This window comes from Asparagus officinalis, chromosome 6 (genome assembly GCF_001876935.1).
Source record: "Asparagus officinalis chromosome 6, Aspof.V1, whole genome shotgun sequence".
In the NCBI taxonomy this organism is placed as follows: Eukaryota; Viridiplantae; Streptophyta; class Magnoliopsida; order Asparagales; family Asparagaceae; genus Asparagus; species Asparagus officinalis.
In genome coordinates, this window is record NC_033799.1 from 75,332,219 (window position 1) to 75,349,841 (window position 17,623).

The following is a 17,623-nucleotide window of genomic DNA, read 5'->3' on the forward strand; positions in this document are numbered from 1 at the left end:
TCGTTAGATAGTGGCCCACTAGGCGACGTGCCACGTCTACCCTTTTTCCCCATACACTTATTCAAGACTGGGGGTTGGTTTATTTGTAGTTCATTGGATTATGAGTAACAAATTTTCTGAGTTGTTATGTTTAATAAAATACCTCTGTCAACCACAGAATCCACCAAAAACTATCACGTTAACATTTACCTCTGATAGTTCATCAACTTGTCAATCCGCTTCAATAGGATGACAGGTCCACTAAAACTATCACGTTAATGATCACCTCTGATAGTCTGCTCCCTCCAAATTCTTCTGCCAATCCTCTTCAATAGGATGGCGGGTCCACAAAACTATCACGTTAATGATTACCTCTGATAGTTCATCAACTTGTCAATCCGCTTCAATAGGATGACAGGTCCACTAAAACTATCACGTTAATGATCACCTCTGATAGTCCGCTCCTTCCAAATTCTTCTGCCAATCCTCTTCAATAGGATGGCGGGTCCACAAAACTATCACGTTAACAGTTATCTCTGATAGTCAAACTTATCAGATAACGGCCTACCAGGTGATGTGCCTCTATTTCGACTTCATGGATAGTGCCTCACTAGGCGATGTGCCTTATCTACCTCTTTTTTATTCCCCTGCTAAGTCTTAATCAAGACTGGGGGTTGGTTACTTGGAATCCATTGGATTAAGAGTAACGAATCTTTCGCATCGTCGAGTTAACATTACACTTCTGACGATTATCATCCCCACAGAGTATGCATTCAACTTGCATCACTCCCAATTTGTCACGTTAACAATATACCTCTGACAACAATCAACTTATCAATCCTCGTCAATAGGATGATAAGTCCCCAAAATTGCTCAAATTGTGATCTTCCCCAGCAAGACACTAAGTCTTCAAAATCAAATTCAAATCACAGGTATCAAAACTCATTGTTCCTGATGATAAACTCATTTAGCAAGTTTCCCCAGCGAGACGCTAATTCCTAAAATCTTGTGCAAGTAACAAGAATATATTCCTGTCAAGTTAACATCAAACCTCTGACAACCCACTTATCAATCCTCGTCAATAGGATGATAAGTCCACAAAGTTGCTCCAATAGCAACACATCCCTGTCATGTTAACATTAAACCTCTGACAAATTCACTTATCAATCCTCGTCAATAGGATGATAAGTCCACAAGGTTACTCCAATCGCAACACACATCCTGTCATGTTAACATCATACCTCTGACAATTCACTTATCAATCCTCGTCAATAGGATGATAAGTCCACAAGGTTGCTCCAATCGCAACACACATCCTGTCATGTTAACATCATACCTCTGACAATCCACTTATCAATCCTCGTCAATAGGATGATAAGTCCACAAAGTTGCTCCAATAGCAACACATCCCTGTCACGTTAACATTAAACCTCTGACAAATTCACTTATCAATCCTCGTCAATAGGATGATAAGTCCACAAAGTTGCTCCAATCGCAACATCCTCCTGTCACGTTAACATTAAACCTCTGACAATCCACTTATCAATCCTCGTCAATAGGATGATAAGCCCCCAAAGTTGCTCCAATCGCAACATCCTCCTGTCACGTTAACATTAAACCTCTGACAAATTCATTTATCAATCCTCGTCAATAGGATGATAAGTCCACAAAGTTGCTCCAATCGCAACACACATCCTGTCACGTTAACACTAAACCTCTGACAAAATCCACTTATCAATCCTCTCCAATAGGATGATAAGTCCACAAAGTTGCTCCAATCGCAACACACATCCTGTCACGTTAACACTACACCTCTGACAGAAATCCACTTATCGACTCTCTCAATGGAGCGATAGGTCCACAAACCCGTCAAGTTAACACCACACCTCTGACGACCAAATCAAAACCTCTGACAAAATCCACTTATCAATCCTCTCCAATAGGATGATAAGTCCACAAAGTTGCTCCAATCGCAACACACATCCTGTCACGTTAACACTAAACCTCTGACAAAATCCACTTATCAATCCTCGTCAATAGGATGATAAGTCCACAAAGTTGCTCCAATCGCAACACATTCCTGCTGTCATGTTAACATCATACCTCTGACAACCCACTTATCAATCCTCGTCAATAGGATGATAAGTCCACAAAGTTGCTCCGATCGCAACACATCCCTGTCAAGTTAACATTAAACCTCCGACAAATTCACTTATCAATCCTCGTCAATAGGATGATAAGTCCACAAGGTTGCTCCAATCGCAACACACATCCTATCATGTTAACACTATACCTCTGACAAATTCACTTATCAATCCTCGTCAATAGGATGATAAGTCCACAAGGTTGCTCCAATCGCAAAACACATCCTGTCATGTTAACACTATACCTCTGACAATCCACTTATCAATCCTCGTCAATAGGATGATAAGTCCACAAAGTTGCTCCAATCGCAACACAAATCTTGTCATGTTAATACCAAACACCTCTGACAAAATCCACTTATCGACTCTCCCCAATAGAGCGATAAGTCCACAAAATTGCCCTAATCACAATATTTTTCCCGTCAAGTTAACATCACACCTCTGACGACACAATCTACTTATCGACTCTCCTCAATAGAGTGATAGGTCCTCAAATTCCAGTCAAGTTAACATCATACCTCTGACAACACAAATCAACTTATCGACTCTTTTCAATTGAGCGATAGGTCCATAAAATACTGTTAGGTTAACATCACACCTCTAACAGTCAAACCCCCCAAATGATCTTGTTAATTCTTTTTCAACAAGAATAGCAAGTTTTCATTATGAAATCCCCAACGGATTAAAGATTTTCTGGAATTATCCTAGTGATAGTGAAGAAAATTTCTGAATTTTACTCTAAGTGAAAATTCATGCCAAGTTAATACTACACCTCTGGCACTTCCAATTTTCTTTCAATGTTTCAAGTAAAAATATAACACAGGAAGAAATAGTAACAAAGCCTACGTATCCAACATCGTAGCACCAAAATCCATGCCTCACACGCATGGAGGACTTTATCTCGATCCCTAATTAGAGATAAGCCTACGCCTAACACGCGTTGCCGGTTAGTCTTTTCCCATCAAAATGACAAAGTCTATGTATTCAAAATCATAGCATCAAGACTAAGAGGGTTCATTCTCTTAGCACAACGTTACATGTGGAACGGACTTAGACAATCCATATGCTAGCCCGACTCAAACGGTAGTCGGTAAAGGCTTATCAAACCCGTTGATGGCTGAGAGTTTGCCAAAAATCCTATGCATGTTTTCAGGCCCGCCAGCTTAATGGACGTGAGCCAAGACTTGAAATGAATAAGCTGAAGACAAGTCTCAAAGACTTAGTCAAAAATGCATGAAAGTCACCTCCGCGTCTCACATCGAAATGCCAAGGTCAGACCAGCGTCGCAAAAATGATAACGCCAAGGTCATAGCCGCGTTTTAAGTCAGAACGCCAAGGTCAGACCCGCGTCGCAAAAACCACAATGCCGAGGTCAGACCCGCGATGCAAAGACGATAACGCCAAAGTCATAGTCGCATTTCAAGTCAAAATGCTGAGGTCAGACACGCGATGGAAAAACCGAACGCCGAGGTCACGCCCGCGTCTCAAGTTCAAAATGCAGGGTCCACCCCCACATTCCAGAAGCAGGATTATGACGCATACCTTCACAAAGGTCCTACGTGGCAAATCCCTTCAACCAAGATGCCTTCGAAGCGAGTGCAGAGAACGACTCCTTTACAACAAGGAATCAACAGCTCCAAGATCAGAGTTGAGATCCAAAGTATTCCGAAAATTCGTCCCAGTCAACCGCGAACTTTCGAAAACTTTGGAGGGGGTTCTGTAGGCTGTCTAAAAATCACAATAGATAGCTGATCCCCATCAAAACACCGATGATGGAAGTTACAATCTGACGACTTCCAGAAGGCTACAATTCGAAGATTTTCACATGTCAAAGAGTTAAAGCAAAGATTACAAAACGACAGTCTTTAGCAATACTCTGACAGAAAGGATTACAAATCGACGATCTCTTCAAACCAAGACGTGGAAGTCCTCCCCGCGTACCATCATCAAGACACTACACCGATTCAATCACCTACGCCGCTTCAACAGCTATAAACACGAATGCAGCTTCTTATGTGAGATGATTGATCTTGATGGCTGCGACAACAACATGACTAATATTATATTAGCAACCATTAGAGGTGCTGATGAGCAGTGTAATGATATTCGACACACTCAGTGGAGATCATGACCTGCAGTTGATAGAGCGTTATTGAGATGCCTCAATTGTCACAAATGGCCTGAATAAGACCTTCTTTACTGGTCTTTGGTGTCATCCATATATAAAGACAGAGAAATCTAAATACTACAACAATCAACAGCTCGAACGCAGCTCCAATCGCTGCCAAGCACAGCTCGAACGCAGCTCCAATCGCTGCCAAGCACAGCTCGAACGCAGCTCCATCGCTGCCCAACGCAGCTCCATCGCTGCCCAACGCAGCTTATCAATCGCTGCCCAACGCAGCTTATCAACCGCTGCCCAACGCAGCTTATCAACCGCTGCCCAACGCAGCTTATCAACCGCTGCCCAACGCAGCTTATCAACCGCTGCCCAACGCAGCTTATCAACCGCTGCCCAACGCAGCTTATCAACCGCTGCCCAACGCAGCTTATCAACCGCTGCCCAACGCAGCTTATCAACCGCTGCCCAACGCAGCTTATCAACCGCTGCCCAACGCAGCTTATCAACCGCTGCCCAACGCAGCTTATCAACCGCTGCCCAACGCAGCTTATCAACCGCTGCCCAACGCAGCTTATCAACCGCTGCCCAACGCAGCTTATCAACCGCTACCCAACGCAGCTTATCAACCGCTGCCCAACGCAGCTTATCAACCGCTGCCCAACGCAGCTTATCAACCGCTGCCCAACGCAGCTTATCAACCGCTGCCCAACGCAGCTCATCCATCACTGCCCAACGCAGCTTATCAACCGCTGTCCACATTCGCACGTGCGTTCCTCGCCACGAGTTTCTATTGGCTTCCAACGCTACCCCCCTTCAGTTTAATTTGGTGTAAAATACTTCAGTTGAATTTGTAATTACATATTTATTTAAGTACTCTTCAAGTTGTAGAATCTAATTATGAGAAGGCTTCCCCTTTTGGAAACACGTTGTAAGAGTGTGTGCCGCCAGTGGGACCGCCTGGTGCAAAATAAGCACGGCTGCTAGGCTAGCACTACATAAAATGACGGATGTTGCGGGCATAAGTATGCTCAATGATTGATGTTCATGCGCATGGAATAAATTTAAAAATAATGCTAGGGGCACACCCTCAACCACACTTCCAACCACACCCCCACATTCTCTATAGTGTTAGTGGGCCATGCATGATATTTTTCTAAAAATATCATACATGGCCCACTAGCACTATAGAGAGTGTGGGGGTGTGGTTGGGAGTGTGGTTGAGGGTGTGCCCCTAGTGAGACTCTAAATTTAAAGATGTGCCGCCCAAGCGCAATAGTCTCTTCCTCGATGATGTATACAACCAAATTTCGGGGGGGTTTTTGGTAATAATACCAACTCTACATACTTTTGATAGAGCTTTGCTACAGGAATCCAAAATACGGGACCAATAAGGGGGACAAGTGAGGTATCCCCCTCCTATTGGATAATGAGTTGGTCATCATTAATGATGACCAACTCGTTATCCAATAAGAGGATGACACATCACTTGTCTTCTCCCCCTATTGGTCCTATATAATGGGTCCTTGAAGGATTTTTCCTTTTGATATCATTGAAATTGCTATTAGGTCCATGCAAGTTAAGACGTTTCGGATCAATCTCAATTACATAATAAATGATCTCATACTCCCTTAGTCCTCAAGAGAAACATGTGATATGTGATCTAAAATCACTTGCTTGCAGCCTTAAAAAATCCTAATTAATTACATAATAAATGCATCAGGAAATAACAGCCTATGACGGCGTTGACAGAGTTATTCCTAGATTTGCATAAATAAATTTTTTTTAAAAGAAAATCTTTCAAAAATCACCCGCATCGATTTAGGGAATCGTAATCCAAAAGGCAAGCAATCGTTACGCTTGCTGCCATCGAAATGCATTGACGAATCATTCAGTCTTGTACTAATTTAATTATATTATACTTATTTGCTAGGAATTAAATGATTATCATTGATCATTTCCATACGCTTGAAAGTTTAAAGACTAAATAGCACTTAAATATCCAAACTCAGTCTTTACATAATCTATACTATCTATACTATAAAAAACGTATCAAAAAGTTTGAAGGACAGTGAAAATCATATTCAAAATAGAATGGTATTTTGGTAATTTCATTAAATCTATATCTATACCATACTATAAAAAAATCAAGTGAAGGTACCAAAAAGCTTGAAGGACAATGAAAATTCATTTTCAAAATATAAAAGTATTTTGGTAATTTTATTAAATCTATATACCATTATATAAAGACCATTGTGAGGGGAGTCAAAAAAATTGAACAAAAAGAGAACGTATTATCATTCTTCCTTGTTTCTAGAATATTCCGTATCATACAACCATTTTTTTTTCTTCCATATTTCACCCATGCAATGACATGAACATAGGAAATCGGCTCATATAATTAAATATCTATTTTATTTAGATCCTCAAAGGAATACAAATCAAATTATAAGTTTCCTCAACTAAAAATAATAACATGCGTGGCAATAAAGGTCAAAAGAATGCCAAAGTATAAAAATACAAATAAGTTTGTTTCTTTTGAAATTATAAGTTTTTTGCATTAATAGCATGTATTCTATTCTGCAACGAAAAGAAATAAAACATATACAAATGATATCATGGATGACTAAATTTTTTTCTTTTTTCCTATAGGATACAAGGATAGTTTGTTCAGGTTTAAGGTTTGACATATACTTTTGACATGCAGAAATCTATTTAAAATCGTGCGACAACGCTAAAAATTGAATGAAAATTAAGATGACATATTCTCATTCTTTTTCCATATAGGATAAAAGTATAGTTTGTTCAGGTTTAAGGTCTCACGTATACTTTTTAATATACAAAAGTTTATTAAAAAAATGTTTTGCACCTCTTGCACATGTGTATGCGCATGCGACAATAATGCTAGTATATATTAATTTCTTACTAATTTGGTTCTATATGTTTATTCATTTAAAATATTTCCGAGTAGTTTAAAATCATTACCTTCTGTATCCACAATTTTTCATGGAGAAATGTGAGATATCCATGCCACATTAGAAATATAAGTTTACGATCAGATTTGTTAAACTATAAGAAAGTACATTAAATAATTATTTCACTTGAATGGAACATCGTCTATAACTGTATAAAGTAAACTATATTTGTAGCAACCAAACATTTGAAAGCAAAAATAGTTATAATGTTAAAATACACAAGTTTTATATTATTATTAACTTGCTAGTTGGATCTAAAGTTTCATTTGTCAGTTACATATATAATTGAGTATGAAACACAAATCTAAACGCAACATTTGTTATTGCAACTACCAAGCAACCCCCCAAATCCTAACTTAAATTAATACTAAGAATATTTTAGTTTTTAAGCCCAAACACGTGAAAAGAAAATTCACATGCTCCTCTTTGTTCCCTCTGAATCTTCATCACATCTTTGACTTGTGTATTTTGCATAGCAACACCACGTCATCCACATGGTGTTAGTTGTACTCTTGCTCCCAAATTCTCATAAAAAAAATTCCACTATTAAATAAAAATAACCATCTAATTAACACACTACATTTTTTCCCCCTTTAAAAGTCTATTCATGGCAAACCCCTCTTGGCCCTAAATCTCTTTTGTCGTTGATTCCAATAGTACTAGAAGGAACTTTTTTCTTTTTTTGAAAAATAATACAGGCACACCTTCAGACACACCACCAACCACACCCCCTCTCTATCTACAGTGCAGGGGGCCTCACATCAAATTTTTTTTTAAAAATATGATATGGGACCCCTGCACTGTAGATAGAGAGGGGGTGTGGTTGGTGGTGTGCCTGAGGGTGTGCCTGTAGTGCCTCCGTTTTTTTTGGGGTGGGTTGGTTAAGTATTAAAATATATATGTCAAAACATATTTATGAAGGACATAAAGCATTGGTCTCTAAAATATACGTAATAAAACATGTTTCTAAAAGATGGTATTGAATTTAATAGTAATAAAACATGTTTCTAAATATATGATATCAATACGTCTTTCTTGCTAAGGTCTTTTAGTTTAACCTAGACATCTCAAGAATCAATTTCTATTGTATGCTCTTTATCTTCTACATGTATAATTTCTTGGTCGATGTTGCTCGATCGCCTCTACTCTATCATCGTTATTGTTGCTGATTATCCTTAGTGCGCGATCAGCATAGCGTCTAACGGTGTTACTGTAAGATATTATTTATTAATAATTAATCCCATATTATGGAAGAGTTTTTATGAACAATTGGTCGGATAGGGATTTGATTGTTAAATTAAAATTATTAATTTGATTAATAATTGGTTCTCGATATGGGACCCAATTGGTCTCACTAATGTCATTAGAAGAGGTATACATGCAATGCAATTCTATTTCTATCCTTAATTGTTATGGATAAAGTTTTTGAATAAATCTATTTCTATCATTAATTGTTATGGATAAAGTTTTTGAACAGATCTATTCTATCTTTAATTGTTATGGATAGAGTTCTAGATAATTATGAATTGTTTAAAGTTAAAATCTCTAAGACTAGTGTAATCCTATAAATAGGGTTCATATGTAGCCTTATGAGATGTTAAGAGAAGAGATTCAAAATCTTATGAAGATAATATGAAGAAATAGATTTTTGAGAACCTATCTCTCAGTATTGCTCCTCTACGGTGACGGGTGGATTTCAATTGGAGGCTTTTTCTCTTGAGGAAGCTATTTCGGATTGATCCCGAGACAGATTGTTGTAGAAATTCGGAAAGCGTTTCAGGTATTTTTCTAATATTTAATTAATTTTGATTAATAGTCATGATATGCTTTTTCCGCTGCGTTGTATGTCATGATTCCAACAGTTACAGAATTATTTGAAATTTTTTCGTGTGGCTTAATCCTATAGATCTTGTCATGTGATATCAATTAGTGGGGTCCTATAGTTCTAATAGGAATAATTCATGATCCACTATTCATTGTTGTTGGTGTTGACAATGACTATGGTTGGACTGATACTGCTATTAAAGGGAGGGTGACAAAAAGTGTTAACTCGGATAGAGTTAGATTTATTAGATTTGATAGAAGTTATTAGAGCATCTCCAACAGCTTCCTCATCTTCTTGAAATACTCAAATTTGGAGAATATAGAGCTTTTTTTTGGTCCAACAGATTCCCCATCTCATTCCCCAAAATAGGGAAGGAGGAGAAAAAATAGGGAGTCTTCCCCAAATCTGCAGCATTCTCCAAATTTTTTGGGGAGAGTTTTATTATTGTAATAAATGTGATTTTTCAAAATGGGGAAGCTGTTGGAGTTGGAGCAAAAATAATTTGGAGAATATGACTTTTGTTTCTCCATTTTGGAGAAAATTTTGGGGAACCTGTTGGAGATGCTCTTAACATGAATCTATCTGATGTAAAAAAGAAAAATTGAGAGATTTTTGTTATAATAAATACTATCTTAAAATGAGACCTATTTCAGTTATGTGTTTTGAGGTCAACACTCAAAAAAAAAAAAGAATAATCAAAGAAAGGGCTTAAGAGTTAAAGAAGCCAAAACCTCTTCCTCTTTTTTTAATTAAAAAAAGTTGGGTTTTATTATTTTGTGATTTTAATTTTGTTTTAAGGAAGCCATTGGGTTCTCCTCCCCAAACATTGAGTCCTTTGTCTCTTTTTAAGACAGATGTATTATGGCTGTGGGTGTCAATGGTCCCCTCTAACCCCTTCAACTAAATAATTACCAAAAAAAAAAAAAAAAAAAAAACTAAAACTGAAGACAGAATAGAAACTGCCCTCTTCGGGATTTACTCCCTCCTCTTCATTTTTCTTTCTTTTTTTTTTTGGTGAAAATGGGTCAGAGATTTGGTGGGGATTCTGTGATCTGGGTTCTTGTTCCTGTTGGGTTTGGTGGCCTCTAGACGGTTCAAGATTGTATTTTTCTTGTTATTCCCGGGATTTAGTTAGGCTGTTTTTTTTATATATATATATAGAATTTTGGCATCAAAATTGAATTTTTATGAGAGGGTTTTGGTGGGTTTTGGGGGATGTGCAGCCTTGTGTGGCTTCTGAGGTTCATTTGGCTGATTTTTCAGCAAGCTTTTGATCTTTGAGTCGAAAGCTGGTCTGGGTTTGTCTTAAATTTTGGAGATTGGCTCAGGATTTTCAGTGTTTTTGGCTTCTAGGGTTCTTCTTTCTCTGAGGGCCTCTCTGTTGTAAACCCCCCCTTGGTCTGCATGAAGCTGGGATCGAAAGCCGATGCCTTTCAGCGGCAAGGGCAGGCTTGGTAAGCGATATTTTCAATCTTGTAGCACCAATTGCTGCGTTTTTTTTTTCTGAATTCTTGTGAAATGCTGCTCTTAAATGGCTTTTTGTTATGCTCTTAGATAGTAGCATGTTTCTACTTTCTAAGGATGGATGGGCCTGATTCTCTTTTAAATGAAAATTTTTATTATTTTCTGCCGGGCAAAATTAAGTGATGCTAATTCAGTGGTTGGGTATAAATATGCTGTGTAAGAGCCAAATTATGTTCCTTGAATATGATCTTGTAGCCCGTATAGTGGCGTCTTGAAAGGCACGCAGCAGAACAGATTAGTTGAGAGAACCAAAAATAATGCAAAAAGTTTTATTTTATATATTTGCGAGGGTGGATGAAAATTTTAACACACGTTCATGCTCACAGGTGTTTAGTCAACAATTTATAGATGTCTCTGTAACTACTTTTTTTTTAGCTTGATTGAAATTGCGTGAGCGGACTTCATCTCAGAGGCAGCACCTGCTTCAGTACAATAGAGCACAGATAGTAGTAGTACATCCAAAATCAGTATCCCCCAGCCCTTTTTTCAACCCTCATTTCTATATATCGTTATCAGATTCATGCTCACTCTTGTTCCTTTCTTACGCCCAAGATCGAAGAGTCCAGGGTCCGTACTTGTCATAGTGAATGTCCTTAAGCCAGAAATGCTACACCATTAGTGGTTTATGTGATTAAATGTTTACAGTCACATAAGCATCTTATGCTGCTAATCTAGATGATATTCATATTTCATTTAACCTTCATTTACGGACTAAGGGGGTGTTTTGGATATCCTGTTATGTTTTAGCCATCATGTTGAAAATCCTGGAGAAACTGTGCCAAAAAACTTTTTCGTCCATTTGTCATTAAACATTTATAGATCTGATTCTCTTCTTTCTGTACTATCCTCTCTGCTCTTTCCTTAGTAGTTTGCATTTTCATGCAGCTAAACTGAGAATATCAAATGACTGGAAAAGAATGCAAAGGTCCAGGGAAATTAGGCCACTTGCTGAAAAAGCAGCTTACTTTTCTTATATACTGTGTACTATTTAAAAATGTCAGAATGTCTTGTGACGAGTGTGTTCTAGCTATAAAGATGGCTTGCTAATAAGCTATCCTCTCTATCCTTGTTACCAGCATGTGTTCACAATGAATTCTCTATCTGCCATGTTGCTTTTCGCGGTTTCTGCACTTTGTTAATTTTTAAGAACATAATACATTGCAATCTTCTCTAATGGCAATGTGTTTCGTTTCCTATTCTGTATGTGAGCTAAAATATGCTTTGATACAACCAGATACTGCACATTCTATTACATCACAAGGCATGTATTATTTTGGTAATTCTCTTAGGGGGGGTTAGTCACCTAGAACTTTTTAAGTAGAACTGGGATAATTAGTAAAATGGGATAATTTTTTGACACTGGGATAATTTAGTGGAACAATGATGTGTAATTCTTAAAATGTGATAATTTGGTAGGATAATTTGGTGGGATAATGATGGATAATATTATGAAGTTGCATAATTTGGTAGGATAATTTGGTGGGGGTAATGGTGGGTATAAAATACTATTGTTAATAATTATATATTAAAAATAATATAATATTGATAAGCAAATTCTAGTAATAACTATAAAATATAATGCAATAAAGCATCACTATTCATCTCAAATAATAAAATAATTTACAAAATAAATAAAAATCTAAATCCCTGGAGTGACTCGACTTCCATCATCCCACATGGCTTCTATCATCCCACATGGCATCTGCCATAGAATTTCTCCAAGCTCCTACAGTTGCTCGTTGAGTCTGTAACTTGTCTTCTTTATTGGAGTCATCGTCTGCATCAGCAATATTTCGTGGAGCTTCTAGTGGAGGATCATAAATGTCGAAGTTCAAATCTCATAACATCATAAAGAAAGAAAAATAAGCATTTTTCAGCCATTAACCCTTTGGACCAATCTCATCATGATCGCTGAAACCAAATCAGCAAATAAATGAAATGTACACAGGAATCATCCATGGCCGCTAAACAGATGATCGACAGATGAACTATAAATATCCCAATCAATTTACTGAGCCGATTTAATAATAATAGATATCACCATTAACCATTCAACATCTAATCATCAATGTGATCGCAAAGTTGCTTTCTAACTTATAGAAAAAACATAAATAGCCCGCATATCTTTAGCACTAACCCACCAACACTATATTCTTAACCTAAACCACTGTTGTGGAGAGAAAACTTAGATCAAACAAATAATAATAAAGTAATTTAACGTCAAAAAGCTATCAATAAAGTAATACATCTTGAAGATAATAATAAAAGATCTAATCATCACAAAAACAAAGTAAAGACAGAAAAATGAACGGATGATTGACTTCATGGCAGAGAAATTTTCTAGGCGGAGAAACTAACCAAGAGGGAGGGAGGCGACGTTTCACTTTTTTTCCCAATTGTATTCTTTCCAATTGAGAGAGGAGAACTTATGGTTATATATATAGGTAGTATAATTTGTGGGATAATTATGACCAATTATCCCAATTCTAATTCTACTAGAATTCTACTTGACTAACGCACCAAAAAAATAATACAGTTCTAGTTCTACAAAAGTTCTACTTGACTAACACTATAAAAAAAGCTGAATTTGTCTAATAGTAAAGGAAGTTTAGTTAAATCGAATATAAATCATTGGACCTGCATCACTGCTTCAGCAATTGTGCTGCTTGTTAACAAGTGGACTTCAAAGTGCATTAACACTCATATGGTGGAAGTTAAGTGACGCTGTCATTATCTGAGCTGATCTGGAAGTAATTTTCCAAAAATTAAAGATCCAAATCACTAACCCCTCTGTGAGAGCCAAAAGGTTTCCTCTTTTATATGCTATCTTGTAGCTTGAATATGACGGCATACTCAGATTCTGAATGACAGTGTTGAATACCAAAATATTAATGAAGATTTTCTTTAGGTAGGATGATAGAAATATTCAGGTAATTATAAAATTCTCTGTGATGTTTTGAGCCCATAAACTGCTATGATTGTCTGATAAACTAATTTCGCTGAATATTTGTGCTACGACATTTACACACATAGCAACATTTAAAGTGTTCTTCTGTATCAGTTGATTTTGCTGCCAAACCATCTTATAAAGCCACTTAACAATTATACATAGAGCTGCATTTATGTGGAAGGGGATAGCTTGTGCAAGATTAAGTATATAAACTATGCCTGTCTTTTGCTTCACCTCGTGATCCAATCATATTATGTCAAAATAACGAAGTTCTCCTCAGTTGCTAGTTTCTTTGTGAGTTTTTTTAATAACACCATACTGAATTTCGCAGTTATTTACATATTTACGTATGTTAACTACAGGTTTTGCACAACCGGTCTCCCAAGTGATATCACTGTTGAAGTTGGAGACATGTCCTTCCATCTCCACAAGGTAAAGTTCCCTTCTTAAAACCTAAGATGGGCCTTTTTGTAATACTTGGTTTCATGACTTCATGTTCTTTTTACATTTTTTTTTCTGCACAGTTCCCTCTTCTATCCAAGAGCGGCGTATTAGAAAAACTGATCAAAGAGAAATCAAAAGATGAAGAAGAGGAGGGTTGTATCATAACTCTATCTGATATTCCCGGAGGTCCAAAGTCCTTTGAACTCGTCGCTAGGTTCTGCTATGGCGTGAAGCTCGAGCTAACTGCTTCAAATGTAGTGTACCTACGTTGTGCTGCCGAACATCTCCAGATGACTGAAGAAATCGCAGAAGGAAACCTAGTTTCCCTAACCGAGAATTTCCTCAACCAAGTAGTCCTCCGTAGCTGGAAAGATTCACTAAAATCACTTCAAACATGTGATGAGCTCCTTCCTTATGCTGACGACCTCCACATAGTGAAGCGGTGCATCGAGTCTTTAGCAGTCAAAGCTTGCACCGATCCAAACCTCTTTGGTTGGCCCATGATGGAGCGTGGGTCTATTCAAAGCCCGGGTGGGAGTGTTTTATGGAATGGAATTAGCACGGGAGCTAGGCCAAGGAGTTTTAGCTCAGATTGGTGGTATGAAGATGTCTCATCTCTTAGCTTTCCTCTATATAAAAGATTGATCTCTGTCATGGAATGTCGAGGTATTAGCCAAGAGACTATCGCTGGCTCGTTATCGTTTTATGCAAAGCGATATCTTCCGGGTCTCAACAAACGGCGCCCGGCTCCAATGGCTTTGGCAGCGGCCCCCACCGAAGAAGAGCAGAGAGATCTTCTTGAAGAGATTTGTAAGCTATTACCTCTTGAAAAAGGCGTGGTCTCGACTAAATTCTTGTTCGGGCTTCTTCGTATCGCTATGATCTTAAAAGCTAACGATTCTTGCTTGTCTAATTTGGAGGAGAGGATAGGGATTCAACTTGATCAGGCTAATTTAGAGGATTTATTGATGCCCACATTTTCGAACTCAATGGAGACCCTATACAATGTTGATTGTGTTCAAAGAATCCTTGAGCGCTTCTTGGCTATGGATCAGGCGACAGGTGGGGCTTCACCTTGTTTGGTTGAAGATGAACAGATGATGGCATCGCCGTCTTTGACGCCGCTGACTACTGTTGCCAAGCTTATTGATGGATATCTTGCTGAGGTTGCTTCGGATGTTAATCTTAAGTTGTCAAAGTTTCAGGCCCTGGCTGCTGCGGTTCCTGATTATGCTCGACCACTGGATGATGGACTGTATCGTGCAATCGATATATATTTGAAGGTAATGATTTGATAGCCAATAGTTACAAAATCCTTTATTCACACCATATAAGAAATTTCCATTTACATGAAAACGTTCCCAAAAAGATTAATATTATGAAATGCAGCTAAATCATGGGAAACTATTCTGTTAAAAAGAACATGCATATGTGTGTGCATGTTGTGAACATCTAAGTTGAGAAGGCTCTACAAAGATTAAGCAAATTTCTTGTTTGTTATACACTATGTAGCACGGACACGGATCCAACACGGCCATCCGACACGCCGACACGAGGCAAATCCTAAAAAATACATAGGATACGTGTGTTCGACACGTGTGTCTGACACAGACACGACACGACACGGCTTCATGTTATGCGTGTCCGTGCTTCATAGGTTATACACTAGGTTACCCGGATACTTCATCTAGGCTCCCTTGTCCATGTCCATGTCCATGTCCGTGTTCGACACTCCTTAGGCACGTCTTGAATATATGCATACATTTGTAGACGTATACTGACATGCTTTAGTTCAAAATACTTGTGATACACTTTTGAATGTATGTCGTATACTTCGCCTCAAATTATGCAATTAATTGGACTCGGGACAGGTTTGTTTTAGCACATACTAGTTCATAAGTATGACTCTAAAGGGTCGTTTGAGTATCTAGTTAAAAATGAGTAGTTTTTCAATTTATAATCTACTTGATAAAAGAAACGTAAATTAAGGATTTTAGTTTTCATAACATGTAAATGAACAACAATATTGGGCTCATGTAGATTATTAATTTTAATATGTATGTACATAGTCATGTCCCCGTATCCTAAATTTTACAATTTTTCCGTGTCTCATATCCGCATTCGTGTCCGCACCCGCACCCGTATCCGTGTAACACAGGTAGCCTGATGTTAATACTGGGAGTAGGTGAAATCTATCAAATTATATACTATGTATACAGAATCATTTTCATCTAGGAAAGGTTTAACATACATGATGGAAGAGAGCACCATAAAATTAATATGTACATTAATAAGCTATAACTTATTGAAGTGCCAATTTTTAATGAGATTAATGAATATTATTGACATGCGGTGGATGAATCTCAGTCAAGTGTTTACCTCTTTATTCTCTTGGCTGATGGTGCTGAGATTCAGTGACATCATTGTATTTTCAGAATCCTCTCAGATGTCGCGTGATACTCATTATTCTCAATGTTAATGCACCTAAAAGTACTCTATAATCGATACGCTTTCCTTTTTTTACTTCAAATATAAACCGATATGCTTTCCTTTTTTTACTTTAAACAGGCACACCCGTGGCTATCAGAATCCGAGAGAGAACAGCTCTGCCGACTTATGGACTGCCAAAAGCTCTCTCTCGAGGCCTGCACCCACGCCGCTCAAAACGAGAGGCTCCCTCTCAGAATCATAGTCCAAGTCCTTTTCTTTGAACAGCTCCAACTCCGAACCTCCATTGCGGGATGCTTCCTAATGTCTGAAAACCTCGATGGCTCCAGACACTTAAGAAGTGGCGTCATAAACCCTAACCCTAGCGATGGAGGTGGAGGGTGGGCCACCGCTGTCAGAGAGAATCAAGTATTAAAGGTTGGAATGGATAATATGAGGATCAGGGTTTCTGAGCTCGAGAAGGAGTGCTCAGATATGAAGCAGGAGATTGAGAAGTTGGGTAAGGGTAAAATTGGTGGCGGGTGGAGTAATATATCGAAGAAGTTTGGTTTCAAGATCAAGTCTCAGATGTGCACTGCACAAGAGGGCGAGGTTAGCGAAAATCAACGGAATGAGAGTGGGAAGATGGAGAAGCTTGTGCAATCAAAGCTCACGAAACATAGGAAGAACCTATCGATAAGCGAGTAAAAATTCTATCCCCCTTTTGAAAAAATCATAAGTTTTCTGCTTGGAGAGTGCTAATTGTACTACATCAGATCAGTATGGTATTTGTAGTACAATGAGCATTTTGCCTTCTTGGTTCGCTTTTTCCCTTCTTCTGACAACCCAAGCTGTGAATTATCACTACCTTGTAGATTTTCTTGAAGATTGATGTTCGAAGTGAAATGGGCATGAGTAGCTGATTTTCTGTGTAACTGTATGCTAATTAACTGTGTGAACAAAATGTCTTGTATTTTGTCTGTTGATTTGTAGGTACATTGTTTTGCAACTGTTTGTAGATTGGCCTCAGATAATGTACACCTAGATCTTCATCATCTTTGTTGCAGTGACAGTTTTCTTTAGTTTTGGGCGTGTGCGCGCTTTAATGACCTTTACCAATACTTACATTAATTTAATCATGGTCCTATATTCTTTTGTAGGTACATTGTTTTGTATGTAATAGGAACTTTTTTTTCTTCTTCTTCTTCTTCTTCTTTTTTTTTGGGTTGGGGGGGG

General features: G+C 38.0%; 1 protein-coding gene across 1 annotated transcript; it reads left to right on the top strand.

The window, feature by feature from the left end:
- On the top strand, positions 9,864–17,442 carry LOC109845466 (BTB/POZ domain-containing protein At1g30440-like). Its single transcript, XM_020414713.1, has 4 exons — positions 9,864–10,496; positions 13,879–13,948; positions 14,041–15,243; positions 16,529–17,442. The coding sequence occupies exons 1-4, from the start codon at positions 10,447–10,449 to the stop codon at positions 17,093–17,095; spliced, it is 1,890 nt and encodes a 629-aa protein (XP_020270302.1). The 5' UTR covers positions 9,864–10,446; the 3' UTR covers positions 17,096–17,442.